At 45.6% G+C, this 17,185-nt stretch overlaps 1 protein-coding gene across 1 annotated transcript; it reads right to left on the bottom strand.

Annotated features, from left to right (window-relative positions):
- Positions 1-124: 124 nt before the first annotated feature.
- LOC128408667 (nuclear factor 7, brain-like) lies at positions 125-16,557 on the bottom strand. The gene is made up of 7 exons (XM_053378656.1): positions 15,854-16,557; positions 12,857-14,699; positions 11,448-11,543; positions 5,943-6,176; positions 4,025-4,047; positions 3,797-3,936; positions 125-2,031 (listed from the first exon to the last, which is right to left on the bottom strand). Exons 2-7 carry the CDS (start codon positions 13,301-13,303, stop codon positions 1,517-1,519), a joined length of 1,455 nt encoding a protein of 484 aa, XP_053234631.1. The 5' UTR covers positions 13,304-14,699; positions 15,854-16,557; the 3' UTR covers positions 125-1,516.
- Between the last annotated feature and the right edge of the window lie 628 nt (positions 16,558-17,185).

Genomic DNA, 17,185 nt, shown 5'->3' with positions numbered 1-17,185 from the left:
AGAAATCATGCTCCGGCGGCGCAGCGGCAGCAGGAGGCCCCATTAGCTAAAGTGGTGCTTCAGGTTAAGAACAGTTTCAGGTTAAGAACGGACCTCCGGAACGAATTAAGTACTTAACCCGAGGTACCACTGTAAATAATTTTTATTAATTTTCAGTTAAGAACATCCCAATTGATAACAAATCCAATCAGAATACAAACACAAGTTAATCTGCTTTCAAACCGTCTTGAGCCCTTTCTTTGATACTTTTTGGATGTAGTAAGAGAGAGCCACCACACGTGGTTATAAGGAAAGGCCATCTTTGACACGCTTCGCTAGTACGAAAACAATGTAAGCAAATGTGTCTAAAGGGCAGACCATACAAGAACTAGTTTTGTTCTTGTCGTGCCCTCCAGAGATTGTTAGACTCCCAGCTCCCATCAACCCCAGCTAGCTAGCGTGGTCAGGGATGATGGGAGTTGTAGTCTGGCAAATAGGCTGCGTCGGCTTCGCCTGCTTCAACAGTTACAAATGGTATGAAGGGCTTTTTTTAAAAAGTAAATAGCAGGCCCTAACCCAGATCATAGATCCCTGGTGGTTGTGGGAATTAGAAGGGCTTTTTGCTCCTTTGCTTCATTCTGGATCGGTGCCTACATGCCTGCTTTTTGTTGGTCTGGAAGAAAAGCTAGAGCCCCCCATCGCACCCAGTGGAAACTTTCAGTGCAAATGACATTTGGCCTTATTTACCTTCCTCCCAGGATCCCAGCCTGCGTTTGCACACATACATGTCTCCTTATCGCTACTTGATTTTTTTAAAAAAAAAGATCTAAAGGTAAAGGGACCCCTGACCATTAGGTCCAGTCATGACTGACTCTGGGGTTGCAGCGCGCATCTCGCTTTATTGGCCAAGGGTCAATTTATCTAATGGCCAGTATTTATTTTATAGTACTGTACATTGATTATTGCTTTCATTTTGTGGATCAACGGTCTCATTAGATAGTAAAATTCATGTTAAATTGCTGTTTTAGGGGTTGTTTTTAAAAGACTGAAACGGAGGAATCCATTCTGCATTACTTTCTATGGGAAAGTGTGCCTTGGTTTTAGGGCACTTTGGTTTGGGAATGGACTTCTGGAATGGATAAAGTTTGGAAACCAAGGTACCACTGTACATATCACAAAAGACCTGAATTCACCAACAATCTCTTTCCCAGGGGCACACACTTCTCAATGCTTGGAGAATTGTGGCGCACTTAAGAACATTCCAAAATCCACCTTAGGGCAATGCCTTTTATAGGTCAGCTAAAACGTCACGAAATAGTGAGCAAGCCTTCAAGTTACTCAGAGCTCTTCTTCAGGTTTGATAGCAAATAAGGCGAGGTGGGAGGGAAGTTGGCTGATGATGAAGTCATGGAGTTTGCATCTTGGCTGGCCTGATAAAAGCACTGCCTTAGTATGGACTTTGGACTTTTATCTAATGGGCAAACACACCTACCTTTTCTTTTTATAATAATACCCTCTTAAGAATTGCTTTAATGTCCTAACTGTGACAAGTTTTCAAGCTTATGGTGCGTTTTTGCCTGAAAGCAGCCGGCGTAGGTTGGAAGAAAGGGTAGACTTTTTCGCTGAAACGGGCTGTGTGTGTGCAGAGGTGAGACCCGGCTGCTACATCATAGAAAGAAACTTGGCCTCCCTCATAGTCCAGGTACACGCCGACCTTCCACCATGACGATCCATTTTGAGGCTCGCTATCCTCCTCTGTTGGCTCCAGACACCAGATCTTGTCCGTCAGAGAAGTGGGATCCTTGCCTTTTTGCCTTGGGATGGACACCAAGGCTACGCCAATCAACCAGTCTCCCTTGTTTTCCACCTCAACTTCCCAGTAGTGTCTTCCTGAATGGAACCCCTCTTTCGCCAGCACAACGGGAGAGTCCTGAAATATCGCTGGATAGTTCAAGGGATTCTTAAGCAGTCCAAACGCCACACGATAGTTTTGCAGTAAGAAAGTGTATTTGGGATGAGCAGTGCCGCAGTCCAGGGTGATCGGTTCTACTTCTGATAAGCAAAGGAAAAGAACGAGTTAAATAAAATTGGGGCATCCTACCCTAGCTCCATCCTAGGTTAAAGGTAAAGGTAAAGGGACCCCTGATCATTAGATCCAGTCGTGGCCGACTCTGGGGTTGCAGCGCTCATCTCGCTTTATTGGCCGAGGGAGCTGGCGTACAGCTTCCAGGTCATGTGGCCAGCATGACTAAGCCGCTTCTGGCAAACCAGAGCAGTGCACGGAAACGCCGTTTACCATCCCACCAGAGCGGTACCTATTTATCTACTTGCACTTTGACCTGCTTTCAAACTGCTAGGTTGGCAGGAGCAGGGACCGAGTAACGGGAGCTCACCCCGTCGCGGGGATTCGAACCGCCGACCTTCTGATCAGCAAGTCCTAGGCTCTGTGGTTTAACCCACAGTGCCACCCGCATCCCTGATCCCTGCTTAGACGGAAGCTTTTCAATAAATGGCAAAGTAACTTCTCTTCCTATATAGAAGCCAGTTCCAAACACAAATAAACATACAGTAATCAAGAAACAGAAACCAGAATGGAGATGTGCTGATAGGAACAGCCTTGGCAGTCTATGGATGGTGTTTCTGGAGTCATCAGGCAGGTTTAAACCATAGCCTGACAATGTCACAGTGACTTTCCCCACATTATACATGAATGGTTGCCGCCTGTAAACACAGCTGTACATAACAATGTCATCCCGCTGCTGAATCCTTGCAGAATGCAAGCTCTGCCTCCATGCAGCTAAGGACACAGAGATGCAAGAAGGAGTTCTGCTGGATCAGACCAAAGGCCCGCCTTCTTCAGCATCCTGTCTTCAACAGTAGCCCAAACCACAAGCAGGCACCGAGCATGAAACTTCCTCTTCCATCATTGGTTCCTAGAGACTGGTTCCCAGCAGCACCCTGCCTCCACATGTAGAAGTTCCACTTCACTATCATGTCCTTTATTCTGATTATCAGGTGTTCAGGATGTAAGTGGCATGTAACCAAAATACACAACCCCCACACCAGAAGGAAATATCAGCGGCCTCGGGAGAATGCCAGAAGTACAGAAAAATTTTCAGGGAAGAAACCTAAGGGAGTCCCAATGAGGACTGAATGTTCATAGTGGCCGCAGAATGTTTGGGGTGGGGGGAATGGAAAACTGCAGGTGGGGTGACAGGATAATAATAATAATAATAATAATAATAATAATAATAATAATAATCTGTTGTTGTTTTTGTTGTTGTCTTGTCACCCCACCTGCAGTTTTCCATTTCCTCCACCCATTATTATTATTATTATTATTATTATTATTATTATTATTATTACCCTGCCCATCTGGCTGGTTTCCCCAGCCACTCTGGGCAGCTCCCAACAGAATATTATTATTAATAATAAAGCGATAAAACACCAACCATTAAAAACTTCCCTAAACAGGGCTGCCTTCAGATGTCTTCTAAAAGTCAGATAGTTGTTTAGTTCCTTGACATCTGATGGGAGGGCATTCCACAGGGCGGGTGCCACTTCCGAGAAGGCCCTCTGCCTGGAAGTGAGTGTCTGGGGCTCTGAACAGCAGCACACCACAATGCAACATTTTGTTCCTCTTGCCATGGCAAGTCAACAGACGTGCCACGAATCTGTCTAATTCTCTTTGCAAGCAACCATTGCCACATCTTCTGCCACAGAATTCCATGTGTTAATCACATGTGGTACGAAGAATGGTTTTCTTTCATCTGATCTGACATTACTCTCAATCATTCCTGAACTTCCTTTCAGTTACCTGTTCTGACGATGGATCTCATCTTATTCCATGCTAGGTATTGCAGTGGACCCTTGAACTTGCCCAGGCAGAGTTCCCTGCAAACAACAGAGCGGCCAACCTGGTTTCCTACGCCCTCAGCCTCCTTTTCAGCAGGGAGCCTAGTGGGAAGAGAAGCAGAATACTAGTTACAGCAAGTGGCCATCCGCTCTCTCACATATGAAACTAGCGGAAAGACACCATACTCACTTCTTCAGGAGCTCCTGGACATCCTGGGAAGGGGGAAAGAAGGTGAGATGGTTAGGAAGCTTGAATCTCTCCTTTCATATCCTGGAAAATAACAGAATCCTGATACACTCCGTCATCCACCCTAATCTTGCCTTCCTCAAAGCCATTAAGTCCCACTGTCCTCCCACTGAATTGTGGAATGCTGGCTATCCTGTTTGCTAATTCTTCTGTGTTTTCTAAGGGGTCTCCTTTCAGCCCACAACCCTAACCAACCATACCCCCTTGCCTTCCCAAAGACTAAAGGCACTCAAGCCTTTCCAATAACCTGATTAGATAAGACACAGAGAGACGACTTCCCCCTCACAGAGGAGACTAGATTGACACGGAAACAGTTTTTCTCCAAGTCAGCTTCACACACAATCATAGGATGTTGCGGAATCCCATGGACAAGAATGATGAGGGCAGAGCCAATGGTAAGATTTCCTCATCTAGCGATTAATATTTCACCTGGGTAGACGAACACCTAGGTGGAGGGCTCCCAGCATACTGTTGTTGTTGTTTAGTCATTTAGTCGTGTCCGATTCTTCGTGACCCCCTGGACCAGAGCACGCCAGGCACTCCTGTCTTCCACTGCCTCCCGCAGTTTGGTCAGACTCATGCTGGTAGCTTCGACAACACTGTCCAACCATCTGGTCCTCTGTCGTCCCCTTCTCCTTGTGCCCTCCATCTTTCCCAACATCAGAGTCTTTTCCAGGGAGTCTTCTCATGAGGTGGCCAAAGTATTGGAGCCTCAGCTTCAGGATCTGTCCTTCCAGTGAGCACTCAGGGCTGATTTCCTTCAGAATGGATAGGTTTGATCTTCTTGCAGTCCATGGGACTGCGGGTGGGAGGCAGTGGAAGACAGGAGTGCCTGGCCTGCTCTGGTCCACGGGGTCACGAAGAGTCGGACATGACTAAACAACAACAAAAGTTTGTTACTGTCAGCGCTGCCCAAGGTCCCAGCTCACACAAGACCAACGCTGCTTCTTCCTCAAGTAAAAAGGTCTTTATTGAAGTTCAGTTTCATTTCCAGGCGCGCAGCGCGCAACGCTACGTCTATGCCTCAGACCGTAGAAGTCCCATCTGAATCTCCTCCCCCCTGACACCAGCTTAAGGTTCTAGCCTTACTCCACCTCTTCCTCTGTTCCTTTTTTCTCTGGGTCCTCCTGCTAGTCGGAGTTTCAGCCCTCCTAGATTCTTCTGACGCTGAGTCCCCCGACTCTTCTCCCCCCCTCCTTCGGGCTTTAGGACCTGGCTCCCAATCCGGGTTTTCTGCTGTCCCGCGCTCCTCCACATTTGAACTTGGCGCGCGCGCGCAGCCTCCCACTTTCCTTCTGACCGTTACACTTGTGTCACTGCTCCCTCTTTCGGGGAGGCTAGCTGGACCTGGCCCTCCCTCCGTCTCCCCACTCCCCGATGGAGGAGAAGCTGGTCCTGACTCATGTGACTCTTCCCCCCCACTGTGCTCTGGTGGGGGAACTGGTCCTGATCCTCCGCTACTCCCTTGGGAGTCCCCGCTGGTCCCTTGTTTCTGGAGCGTCCCCCCTGGGACCCCCCTCGCCCTTACCAAAGGCGCCCCCTTCTGGGAATCTTCTGATTCGCTGGAGAAGCTCATGGAATCTCTCGGGCCACTGTCATATTCCCCTACGCTCCCCTCTGATTCCTCTCCTCCGCTCTCTATTTGCTCTCTCCCCTGCTCTTCTGCTCCTGAGCCTCTGACAGTTACTAACAACGAAGGCAGCATCAAAAGCTTTCAGCAAAGTAAACGCACCAATTTAGATCACTTTGCTGACACGTCAAAATAAATTTCAATTGGAAACCAACAATTGTCCAGTCCAAAATTTTCTGGGAAACCCTCTGCAATGGTTACACCAAAGAGGTGCCAAGGTTTTGGCCTCACCAGGAGGAAGGCAGCTAAATCCCTCTGTTCCATTTTGGCCTTTCCCTGGCTCATCATCTCTCTGGCTGCAGACAGGCCCTCCCGAATCTCCCAGAGATGTGCCATCATGTTCATGCGCGCGGCGTTTTCATCCTCATCTAGCTGGGCCAATACTGCATCTTTCCTCTGACTCAGGAATCGCTGCAGCTCAGTGAACTCGTCTTCAATCGTCTTGCGAAGGGACTCAGCTGAGTTCTGCAATGGAAATAAGTTCCACTGGAAGGTTTTTGTGGTGGCGGAAGTGAGAACCCAGTGACCCGTTCAGTGAGAAGAAACAAATGAATCGAAATATACTGTATTTTTTGCTCTATAAGACGCACCAGACCATAAGACACACCTAGTTTTTGGAGGAGGAAAACAAGAAAATAAATATTATGAATCCCAGAAGCCAGAACAGCAAGAGGGATCTGGCTTCTGGGAAAGCCACTTGCTGTCCTGGCTTATGGGATAGCTGCGCACAGCCTCTCCCGGGCAGCGGGATGAAGGCTCCCCCTGCCCAGAAGAGGCTGCGCGGGGCTAAGCCAGAAGCCAGGACAGCAAGCAGCATTGCTGCGCACCGATCCCTCTTGCTCTCCTAGCTTCAGCGATAGCTGCGCAGCCTGAATTCGCTCCGTAAGACACACACACATTTCCCCTTACTTTTTAGGAGGGGGAAAGTGTGTCTTATAGAGCGAAAAATACGGTACCTTATAAAAATGAGGGGTTGTTGCTAATCCAGGCCCCCTCACAAGCCCAACTTGGCCACATCCCCATTTAATGGTCTCCTTGCTAGGTCCATACATGCTTTTCAGTGGCAGGCGATGGTGCCATCCTTCAGCTGGGAGCCAAGCTCAGCTCCCACCCATAGTGGGTGCCTGCCATTTTGAAGTAAACCCAATGTAAAATGAATTTTTCACTTTTATACAGTCCCGGCAAGAAGATTTAGTAGGTCTATAGCAGGCATCCCCAACCTGCGGCCCTCCAGATGTTTTGGCATACAACTCCCATGATCCCTAGCTAACAGAACCAGTGGTCAGGGATGATGGGAATTGTAGTCCAAAACATCAGGAGGGCCGAGGGTTGGGGATGCCTGGTCTATAGGCAGGGACATTGCATTTTGAGTACTTAAAATGATGAGCAGCTGGGCTGGAAAATGATATATAATGAATTGAAAAGGATGTTCAAAATAACTTTTTAAAACAACAACTCAGAAGCTTTTCTTTGGGGAATTATAGGGACAGAACTACCTAAATTGTACAGAAATTTATTTATGTATGCTACTACAGCAACAAGAATGTTACCGTATTTTTCGCACCATAGGGCGCACCTGACCATAGGGCGCACCTGACCATAGGGCGCACCTAGTTTTTAGAGGAGGAAAACACACAAAAAAATATTCTGAATCAAATGTTGCACTAAACTATTTAAAGCAGCAAAGCGGGCGGCTCCTGTTCGCTTTGCTGCTTAAATTGAGCCTCAGAGGCGGGTAGGAAGGGGAACCATGGCTTATCTAAGTCCAGTTAATAATGAATTGCCTGACTTATGGCCATCGAGATTAGCCTGGCCGTCTCAGTGGAAATCTGGGGAGGCTGAGGTGGACTTTCCAGTGGTCAAAGTGTGGTTGTGTCTTCCTGCCCGGCATCTATTTCCTGCCCTCTTTCCCCCCTGCACCCCCGCACCCTGCTTCGAGAGAAGGAAGCGGAGCCATGGATCCTCTGCTCGCAACTGCAGTGGATTCCCTCCATTTTGAAGCAGGAAAGTGGGAGAGGAGCTGCTTACACGAGTGTAAGCTGCTCCCCTCCCACTTTGCTGCTTCAAAGTTGAGCCCAGGAGGAGGGAATCCGCTGCTGCCACGAGCAGCGGAGGATCCATGGTCCCCTTCTGGAGGAACGTGTAGCTACGCTCCAAAGAATTAGAGAGCTGGAGCTCTTCTTGGAAGCAACAGAGCACACCGTCTCCACCAAGGAGGAGACAGGGGACACCCCTGAGAAGGAGGCTAGTTCACCAACACAGGTGCCAGATATATGGAGAAACGTGACTCAAAGAAGTAGGAGGCCCAGGGTTCGCTCTGATTGTTTAGAAATACACAATCGCTTTGAAGTCCTCTCCCCTAGCATGGAAGACGAAGAGCAGACTCCATTTGAGGATCTCTCCCTCATTACAGTCGATCAGGTATATGAAGACGAGCAGCAAAGTCAGCCCTCAGGGAATGTGCAGGCGACCTTGGAATGGAGAGCTCACGGAAGAATCCCGACCAAACCTAAGAGGAAACGTGTAGTGGTGATAGGGGATTCCCTACTGAGGGGAACAGAAGCAGTGATCTGTGGGCCTGACAAGATGTCTCGGGAAGTGTGCTGTCTCCCCGGGGCTAAGATCCAAGATGTAACTGAACAACTGCAAGGAATCATAAAACCCACTGACAAATACCCCTTCCTCTTGGTTCATGTGGGAACCAATGACACTGCAAGCAATAGCCTCCAGAAGATCAAAAGAGACTATGAGGCTCTGGGCAGGAAATTGAAGCAATTAAATGCACAAATTGTCATCTCATCTGTCCTCCCAGTTGAACGACGTGGCCCAGGGAGAGAGCGAAAAATAGTGGAAGTGAACAGCTGGCTTCGCAAATGGCGTAAACAGGAACGGTTTGGATTCTTAGATCACGGACTGCAGTTTCTTGAAGATGGACTTCTGGCAAGCGATGGGCTGCACCTCACAACAGTTGGGAGGAATGTTTTTGCCAAAAATCTCAGAAACCTCATTAGGAGGGCTTTAAACTGACTAATGTGGGGGAGGGAGACAGTGCTCCTGAAGGTAGGAGTCTATCAATTGATGAAGATGATCATCCAAATGTCATAGACCAAATGGAGCAAACAGCACGCAGACCTAGTGGTGGGAGGAAAAAATCCTTAAATAAGAGACACGGGGGAATGATTAATGGACTTCAATGTCTGTACACTAATGCACAAAGCATGGGAAATAAACAAGATGAGCTTGAGCTCTTGGTACAGCAAACTAAATATGACATAATAGGCATCACTGAAACCTGGTGGGATAAGTCCCACAATTGGAATGTAATAATGGAGGGATACAATCTATTTCAGAGAAACAGACCAGACAAGAAAGGAGGAGGAGTGGCGTTATATGTCAGGGATGTGTATACCTGTGAAGAGATCCAAGATTTAGAACCTCAAAGCCAAAGTGAGAGCATTTGGGTCAAAATTAAGGGAGAGAAGAATAACAGAGACCTTATTGTGGGAGTTTACTATAGATCCCCAAGCCAAACGGAGGACATAGATGATGCCTTCCTGGAACAGATGGCCAAGCATGCAAAAGGAAGGGAGATAGTAGTAATGGGGGACTTCAATTACCCAGATATTTGTTGGATGTCAAACTCAGCCAAGAGCATAAGGTCAAACAGATTCCTCACTGGCCTTGCAGACAACTTCATTGTCCAGAAAGTGGGAGAAGCAACAAGAGGAACAGCCATTTTAGATCTGGTCCTAACCAATGTTGATGACCTGGTTAGTGGGGTAGAAGTGGAAGGATCATTAGGCGCGAGTGATCATGCTCTTCTGAAGTTTACTATACAGCGGAAAGGAGCAGCCAAGCATACTAGGACTCAATTTCTTGACTTTAAGAAAGCTGACTTCATAAAACTTAGGGAAGTGCTGGGTGAGATCCCATGGACAGTAATACTAAAAGGAAAGGGAGTTCACGATGGCTGGGAGTTTGTTAAGAGGGAGATAGTAAAAGCAAAACTTCAGGCAATACCAATGAGACGGAAACATGGAAGGTGCCTAAAGAAGCCAGGGTGGCTATCTAAAGAACTTTTAACTGAGTTAAGATTAAAAAAGGATGTGTACAAAAAATGGAAAAGGGGGGAAACCACCAAAGAGGAATTCAAACAAATAGCCAGCACGTGTAGACACAAAGTCAGAAAAGCTAAAGCACAGAATGAACTCAGGCTTGCTAGAGAGGTTAAAAGCAACAAAAAAGGCTTTTATGGGTATGTCCGTAGCAAAAGGAAGAACAAAGAAACAGTGGGGTCACTCAGAGGAGAAGATGGTGAAATGCAAACAGGGGACACAGAAAGGGCTGAACTCCTCAATGCCTTCTTTGCCTCAGTCTTCTCCGATAAAGAAAACAATGCCCGACCTGAAGAATTTGGAGCAAATGATTCAGCAGAGGAAACACAGCCCAGAATAACTAAGGAGATAGTACAAGAATACTTGGCTAGTTTAGATGTATTCAAGTCTCCAGGGCCAGATGAACTGCATCCAAGAGTATTAAAAGAACTGGCAGATGTGATCTCAGAACCACTGGCAGTCATCTTTGAGAATTCCTGGAGAACAGGCGAAGTCCCGGCAGACTGGAGGAGGGCAAATGTTGTCCCTATTTTCAAAAAGGGGAAAAGAGAGGGCCCAAATAATTATCGCCCAGTCAGTCTGACATCAATACCAGGGAAGATTCTGGAGCAGATCATTAAGCAAACAGTCTGTGAGCACCTAGAAAGGAATGCTGTGATCACCAATAGTCAGCATGGATTTCTGAAAAATAAGTCATGTCAGACTAACCTGATCTCATTTTTTGACAGAATTACAAGCCTGGTAGATGAAGGGAACGCAGTGGACCATAAATGAATTTGGATATGTAGAAGATATTGAAAAATAAATTTAAGGAACCGCAGAAAGAGGGGGAAGGAAGTCAAATTTTGAAATGTTAAATGGATTGTAAAATTAATGAAATGTATAAATTTGAAAAGTATACATAAATAACAAGAAGAAGAAGAAGAAGAAGAAGAAGAAGAAGAAGAAGAAGAAGAAGAAGAAGAAGAAGAAGAAGAAGCTGCTGAGCAGCCAGCATGGATGGGAGCTTAGTTTAGTCCAGGCTTCCTCAACCCTCCAGATGTTTTGAGACTACAATTCCCATCATCCCTGACCACTGGTCCTGCTAGCTAGGGATCATGGGAGTTGTAAGTGCCACTTTTGAAAAGAAGCTAAACTAAGCTCCCATCCATGGTGGCTGCTCACCATCTTAAGTACCCAAAATGCAATGTCCCTCCCTATAGACACAAGAACAGGCCTTCTCTGTAGTGTCTCTCCCTTTGAGGAATGCTCTCCCCAGAGAGGCTTGCCTGACTCCTTCATTGCATACCTTTAGGCACCAGGCAAAATAATAATAATAATAATAATAATAATAATAATAATAATAATAATAATGCCTATAACCGGGCCTTTGGCCTTCAACTATCTGTGGCCTTTTAGAAGTGGGTGGGGAGTTTTTAATGAATTCTTTCCTTGGTTTTAATGTATCTATGTGGGCTTTTCTGTTTGGTTGTTAAGTCATTTTGGGTTGCCTTGGGCAAGATAAAGTGAATAAAAGAATATTAATATTAATAATAATAATAATAATAATAATAATAATAATAATAATAATTAGAAGAAGTAGAAGAGGAAGAAGAAGAAGCTAGGAATTATTTCCTCTTACTCTCAAGGAACGCATGTTTTCTTCTTGACATCCTTCCTGTTGCTCTTGTTGTTTAATTCTGGTTTCCAGGCAACCCAGAACCTTGTCCAGCTTCCGCTAGGGGAGGAAGAAGAGTTTGTGAAATTAGGCAGGTCAGGTCCCCCAGCGTTGTTTTTCTCTGTTTCCTTTTATTATTTTTGTTCTACATTCCAGGATTGCAGATATTCAATGAACAGCAGGTTATAAATACTGCAAATAAATAAAATGCAACCTCCTTAACTTTTCTTTTCTGAACTAAACAGCCCTAAGTGTTGTAACCATTTCTCACAGAGAAGTTCCTCCACCCCCTTAAACATGTTGATTGCCCTTCTCTGGAACAATGCAGGGCTGCCTTCAGATGTCTTCTAAAGGTTGTCCAGCTACTTATCTCCTTGGCTCGGCAGGGGGTCACATTACTCCATACCCTCCAACATTTCTCCCATGAAAATAGGGACGTTCTAAGGAAAAGTGGGACATTCCGGGATCAAATCAGAAACCGGGACGGCTTCCGCAAATCCGGGACTGTCCCTGGGAAATAGGGAGACATGGAGGGTTTGTTATTATTTAATAACAAATAACAAGACGCCCATTTACACCACAAAGAACTCATAACCCACCTACTTTCAGCAGCCAGAAACATCATAACCAGACACTGGAGAGACCTGTCACGGGTAAGCATGGACCAATGGTACCAAATAGTATGGGAACAGCCCTACTAGAAAAATTAACCAATAAACTGAAACTGACACGGGGAGAAATAGATGAAGACGCCTTCACCCCGGTATGGCTCCCTTTTATCACATACACAGCCCAACAAGACAACGACAAAAATCCACCAACAGCCTACAAATCAATATGGCTAACCTGATCCAAAACACCCACCCACCCCACTCACACACGAAAACAAAGATCACCACAGCCAATCACAAATAAACAACCACACCCTAGGCCAACCCCAACCTCTCTCACCACCAAAGGAACACAAGAGAGCAGCAAAGAACCTGCACAAGCGATGCTGACACAAAACCCCACATACAGTGGTACCTCGGCTTAAGTACTTAATTTGTTCCGGAGGTCCGTTCTTAACCTGAAACTGTTCTTAACCTGAGATACCACTTTAGCTAATGGGGCCTCCTGCTGCCGCCGTGTGATTTCTGTTCTCATCCTGAAGCAAAGTTCTTAACCTGAAGCACTATTTCTGGGTTAACGGAGTCTGTAACCTGAAGCCTATGTAACCCGAGGTACCACTGTACTTTTGTAAACCAAGAAAATCTTTAACAACAACAACAAATAAGGAGGAGTTACTTTCCCTTTCACAACACCGCCTGAATCAGCTGTTGGAGGGCAATTGCCTCACTTTACTTAAAGCACCCCCTCCTTCACAGTCTCACCTTGTAGGGCTCAGCAGCGTCTTTCAAGGAGCTGAACTTGTGTCCGGCGTGGGCAGGCGAATCCACACAGCAAAGACAAATGGGGTCCTCATCGGTGAGGCAGAAGAGCTGCAAAGTGAGACCGTGTTTTGCGCAGAGCAACCCCTGATCAGCACCCGGGCTGCTTCTGCCTGTCGGCGTTTCTTCGTGATTTTCTTGGTCTTCCTGCGCTTTCTCTTGATCCTCTCTTGCCTTTTGGGCCAAGTTTCTCAGCAAGTGGCTGGGTGTGAAATGTCTGTCAGTACAGGGGGCCCGGCAGTCAGGGCAGCTAGGAGCTCCGCCTTGGCTGTCCCAGGAGGAGGTGATGCATTTCTGGCAGAAGCAATGCCCACATCTAAGCAGCACCGGCTCAGTAAACACGTCGAGGCAGACGGAACAAGTCAGATCTTGCTGAAAACCCTCGGCCATCTCTGCTGACAGCTAAGCGGCTGCTACGCATTGCAGAGTCCAGTTTCGCTTTCTTTTCTCTAGTTCCTCCTTTTGCTTCTCTCTTGTTGCCGAAAGGAACCACACCTTAGAGGTGGAGCAAAGTGACCTTTGCTGTAGCAATTTGAGAACTTTGTGGAGTCTTTTGCAATAGCAAAGAGGCACTTCTCCCCCCCCCCCCCCGGGTTTAAAATGGTTAACTTCTGAAATCAGCTGAAATTTAGGTCATCTGTGTACTTTTAATGACCTTATGCAGCTCTCAGCCTGTTTTGAGTCTGCTGCTGCTTTTTTAGAGGGTGGGCGCTGAATTTTTATGCTGGGATTTGTTTACTGTTGTATGGTGCCATGCTTTTATCATTAAAATGTAACCCTTCTGTTGTCTGCAAGCCGATCAGAGAACAGTGTCATGGTGTGACATGGTTGGCATTCACCTGTCTCTGTTAATTAATAAAATTAACTAAGGGGACATGGGGTTTTTATATTGCAGATACAGCCCTGCCATGTGCCAGCTTTTAGGCAGAATTAATTACTAAATAATATTGCTTTTTAAAGAGATATTTTGTGTTACGTATTCAGTGGTCTGTGTTTGCCTGAGCTTGAGTCAGGACTAAGGATTCTGAGCCCCCGCCCCCTGTGTTCTGATTCGATACATGATATCCAATCAGAGAACATTTCAGGATTTGGGCCTCTGCCATTGGCTTTTAAACTCCGAGTCATGATTCGCAGCTTGGAAGTTTAGACAGCCAATCAAGTTGGGAGTGGGAGTGGCCCAGAACTTCAGAAATGTATATAAGCAGTTGCTTTGCCCCTGTTGTCAGTTGTTATTTTGTACACAAGGAAGGAGTGATATGTACTTCAGGAGTTGAAATGTCCTTGACGACAGTAAGGACTCAAAACCATATTGCCCTTCACTAGACTTTTTAATCTTAGCACCCTAAAACTCCAGCCAAAATTCACTCACAACCTGGGTCAGCTACAGGAATAGCTGTCAACTTACAGATTTGAAGATAAGGGACCAGCAGCCAAAATAAGGGATTTTCTGGGCACAGGTATGTTCAACTTCTGAGCCCCTCCGAGCCAAAGGCAGAAAGCCCAGCCAGCAGCCAAACGAAGCCTCAAGCGGTGTTTCCCACAGCGCAGCAACCCAGCAAAGGGGATGCAGCAAGGAAAACCACCGTCACCTCTCCGCTGGGAAGCGCTGAGCAAAGGCGAGTCCCAGGCAAGCGGCTGATTTGATTGGCACAAGGCATGCAAGCTCCACCCCCCAGTCGTTCTTAGACTCCTTATTGGGTGAGCAACGCAGCCAAGCAACACAGTTGGAGCCTCCCTCCTCCCTGGCCGGCAGGGAGGGAGGGACAGGAGCTGCTTCCTTTGAAACCTGGGAAATTTAAGGGACATCATCAATAAGGGACAGCAGTGGGACACAACGCTGGGATAAGGGAGTTTCCCGCCAAATAAGGGACGGTTGACAGCTATGGCTACAGGTGCAATCTGATCCCAGAGTTCCCTCAGTTGCACTTCTGGATGCTTGGACATTTTAGGCGATTGAAGAAACACATATTTGTCTAACTTTCTTCTAGTGAGACATTTACACAGGGCAGCCTCTTCTCAGTGGCTCCTTCCAGACTTGGAAGCTCCCGCCCTAGAGAAACGAGACTGTCTTCCTCCCTGCTGCCCTTCTGCCAACAGGTGAAGCCCTTGTTCCAACAGGTTTTTGGAAAGTTTTTAATGAAAAGGCTGCTGCCATGCTGTTTTCATTGCAATTATTTCTACGGTTTTAATAGTGTTTTTAGCACTATGATTACTGCCCTGAAATTCTTAGATGAACTAACACAGTAGCAATAATAATTCTTTCTAGTGTAAATGAAAAAATATATAGGCAAAGTTGACACCTGCAAACTGACCCAGTAATATCTAGAATTTCAGGATTGTCTCCAATCAGCAAAAGAGGAGGGCTGGAGCTGAAAGACCCAAGTCGAAGTGTGGATGGAGGAAGGGTGTGCATTGCAATAGATACTGCGATCCTTCTGAGATATTGGAGACCTGGGTGTCGGAAGTTTGTTTCCTTCTCCCTCCCCATCCCCTTTTCCTTGTGTGTTGTGTCTTTTGGTCTGTGTGCCTGTAGAAAGGGACTGTTTCCATTGACTGTATGTATGCAAGTCACTCTGGTAGCCTTTCTGGTTGTAAAGCAGAATAAAAATGCTCTAGATATATAAATTGGCTTAAATCCAGTAACAGCCAATATGCCGGGTCGCCTTCAAAATTCAGTAACACTCTCATAGGTTTCAAAAATTATTGGTTTTCTACAAACAGCTTCAGCTATTTATTGGTTTATCCACGGAAAGGGCTAAAGGAGAAGAGACTGGTAGAAACCCTCAATAGAAACACAATTATGTACAGTATTGCTAGATGAACAAAGCAACTTTATTGAGGATTGTCTGCAAAGGTACATAGATGAATGCAGCAAATACAGCTTTCCAGAGGTCTTCCCCCAAATGATGCAGCAGAGGAAGGATTCTGCTATGCACTGACCTGTTCCACACCTCCTTGACTCATGACCGGATTGGACTTTAGCTATCCACTGGATTTTGATTTCGTTCTCAACTGAAAGAAATGTTATCAGATTGCATATCTGGATAAAATACGTTGAGAAATGTGCTTATGTTGAGAGAAAAACATGTTCAAAAATACACTTTTAATTGGGAAGGCAGGGTGGATAAAAATTAATGATTTTTAAAATTTAAATTAGATTTTTAAAATAATATGCCTTTGGAGGAAAAAGCTTTCTAAAGATATTTTTCTGTATAAGTTACATTATAGTCCGAAGGCTATTCATTAGGAAATAAGGATTTGTTTTAAGTTTTTCATGCATGCTAAAACTGTCTATGTTGTTGTTGTATTTTAATTGTTTAATCGCATCAGTTAACAAACATGGATACATATGCTATAATGTTATTGTTTTAGTTAAGTAAATTGTTATTAAGGAAATGATTATTTTTCTCCTTCCAATAAAGTACAGCAGAAAAGTTGTCCAAATATAAACAATTATGAAATTATTGTGGGGTTTAATAAGTTATCTGTCTATGCATTTCTAACAGTATAACCAAATCAGCAACTTTTTATATAACTGTAAAAAACTACTCTGAAAATTTTTCATTCCAAAAATGAAACCTTCATCTGGTTGTAAATATTAAGATTATACCAGCAAGAATGAGACTTTCTGTTAAAAAGAAAAGATCTTACTGTCTAGTGATTTAAACCATGATTAATCATTTAAATTGATCTGATTTAAATCAAATCCACCCTGTGGAAGGTAATGCTAATGTGTGAGTGCAAACCCCATAGTGTGGGATGGTGGTTGTTGCAAGCGGGTCTTGCAAAACAGCAGCGTAGATGGAACATGTCCGATTCTGCACATTTTCTGGGATCTGCATTCCTCCAACTTGAAATTACTTGCAACACGTCATTTTTGCCAGTTTCCGGTCTGCTGACACCACCAGCACCTATGGACAAAGCAGGGGACAAGTGTCATTCATTCGTTATATAGGAAATAAAAGAGCTACATGCACACCAAACTCTTGCAAACAGGACAGCTACCCCTTATCTCCAGGTGTGATGAACATTTCTTAGCCTGAGCACCACATTCCCTTCTGCTTCACCTGAGTGGTGGGGGAGGGAGGCAGAGGCAAAAGCGTGTGCAGCAACCAGTGTAAATATTACCTCTGTACCTTAAGCTCATAACCTCTATCCTCCATGCAGAAAAGCAAAAGGCAGTTGCAGAGCTCAAGGGCATATTCCAGCTAGGCAAACACTCTGGTTATAGGGCAAGGCAAGTGAGAAGAGTGGCCTGGGGGAAGCTCCAAG

Source organism: Podarcis raffonei, chromosome 2 (genome assembly GCF_027172205.1).
Source record: "Podarcis raffonei isolate rPodRaf1 chromosome 2, rPodRaf1.pri, whole genome shotgun sequence".
Lineage (NCBI taxonomy): Eukaryota > Metazoa > Chordata > Lepidosauria > Squamata > Lacertidae > Podarcis > Podarcis raffonei.
The sequence above is the reverse complement of the archived record's forward strand: the minus strand, read 5'-3'. Positions and strand labels throughout refer to the sequence as shown.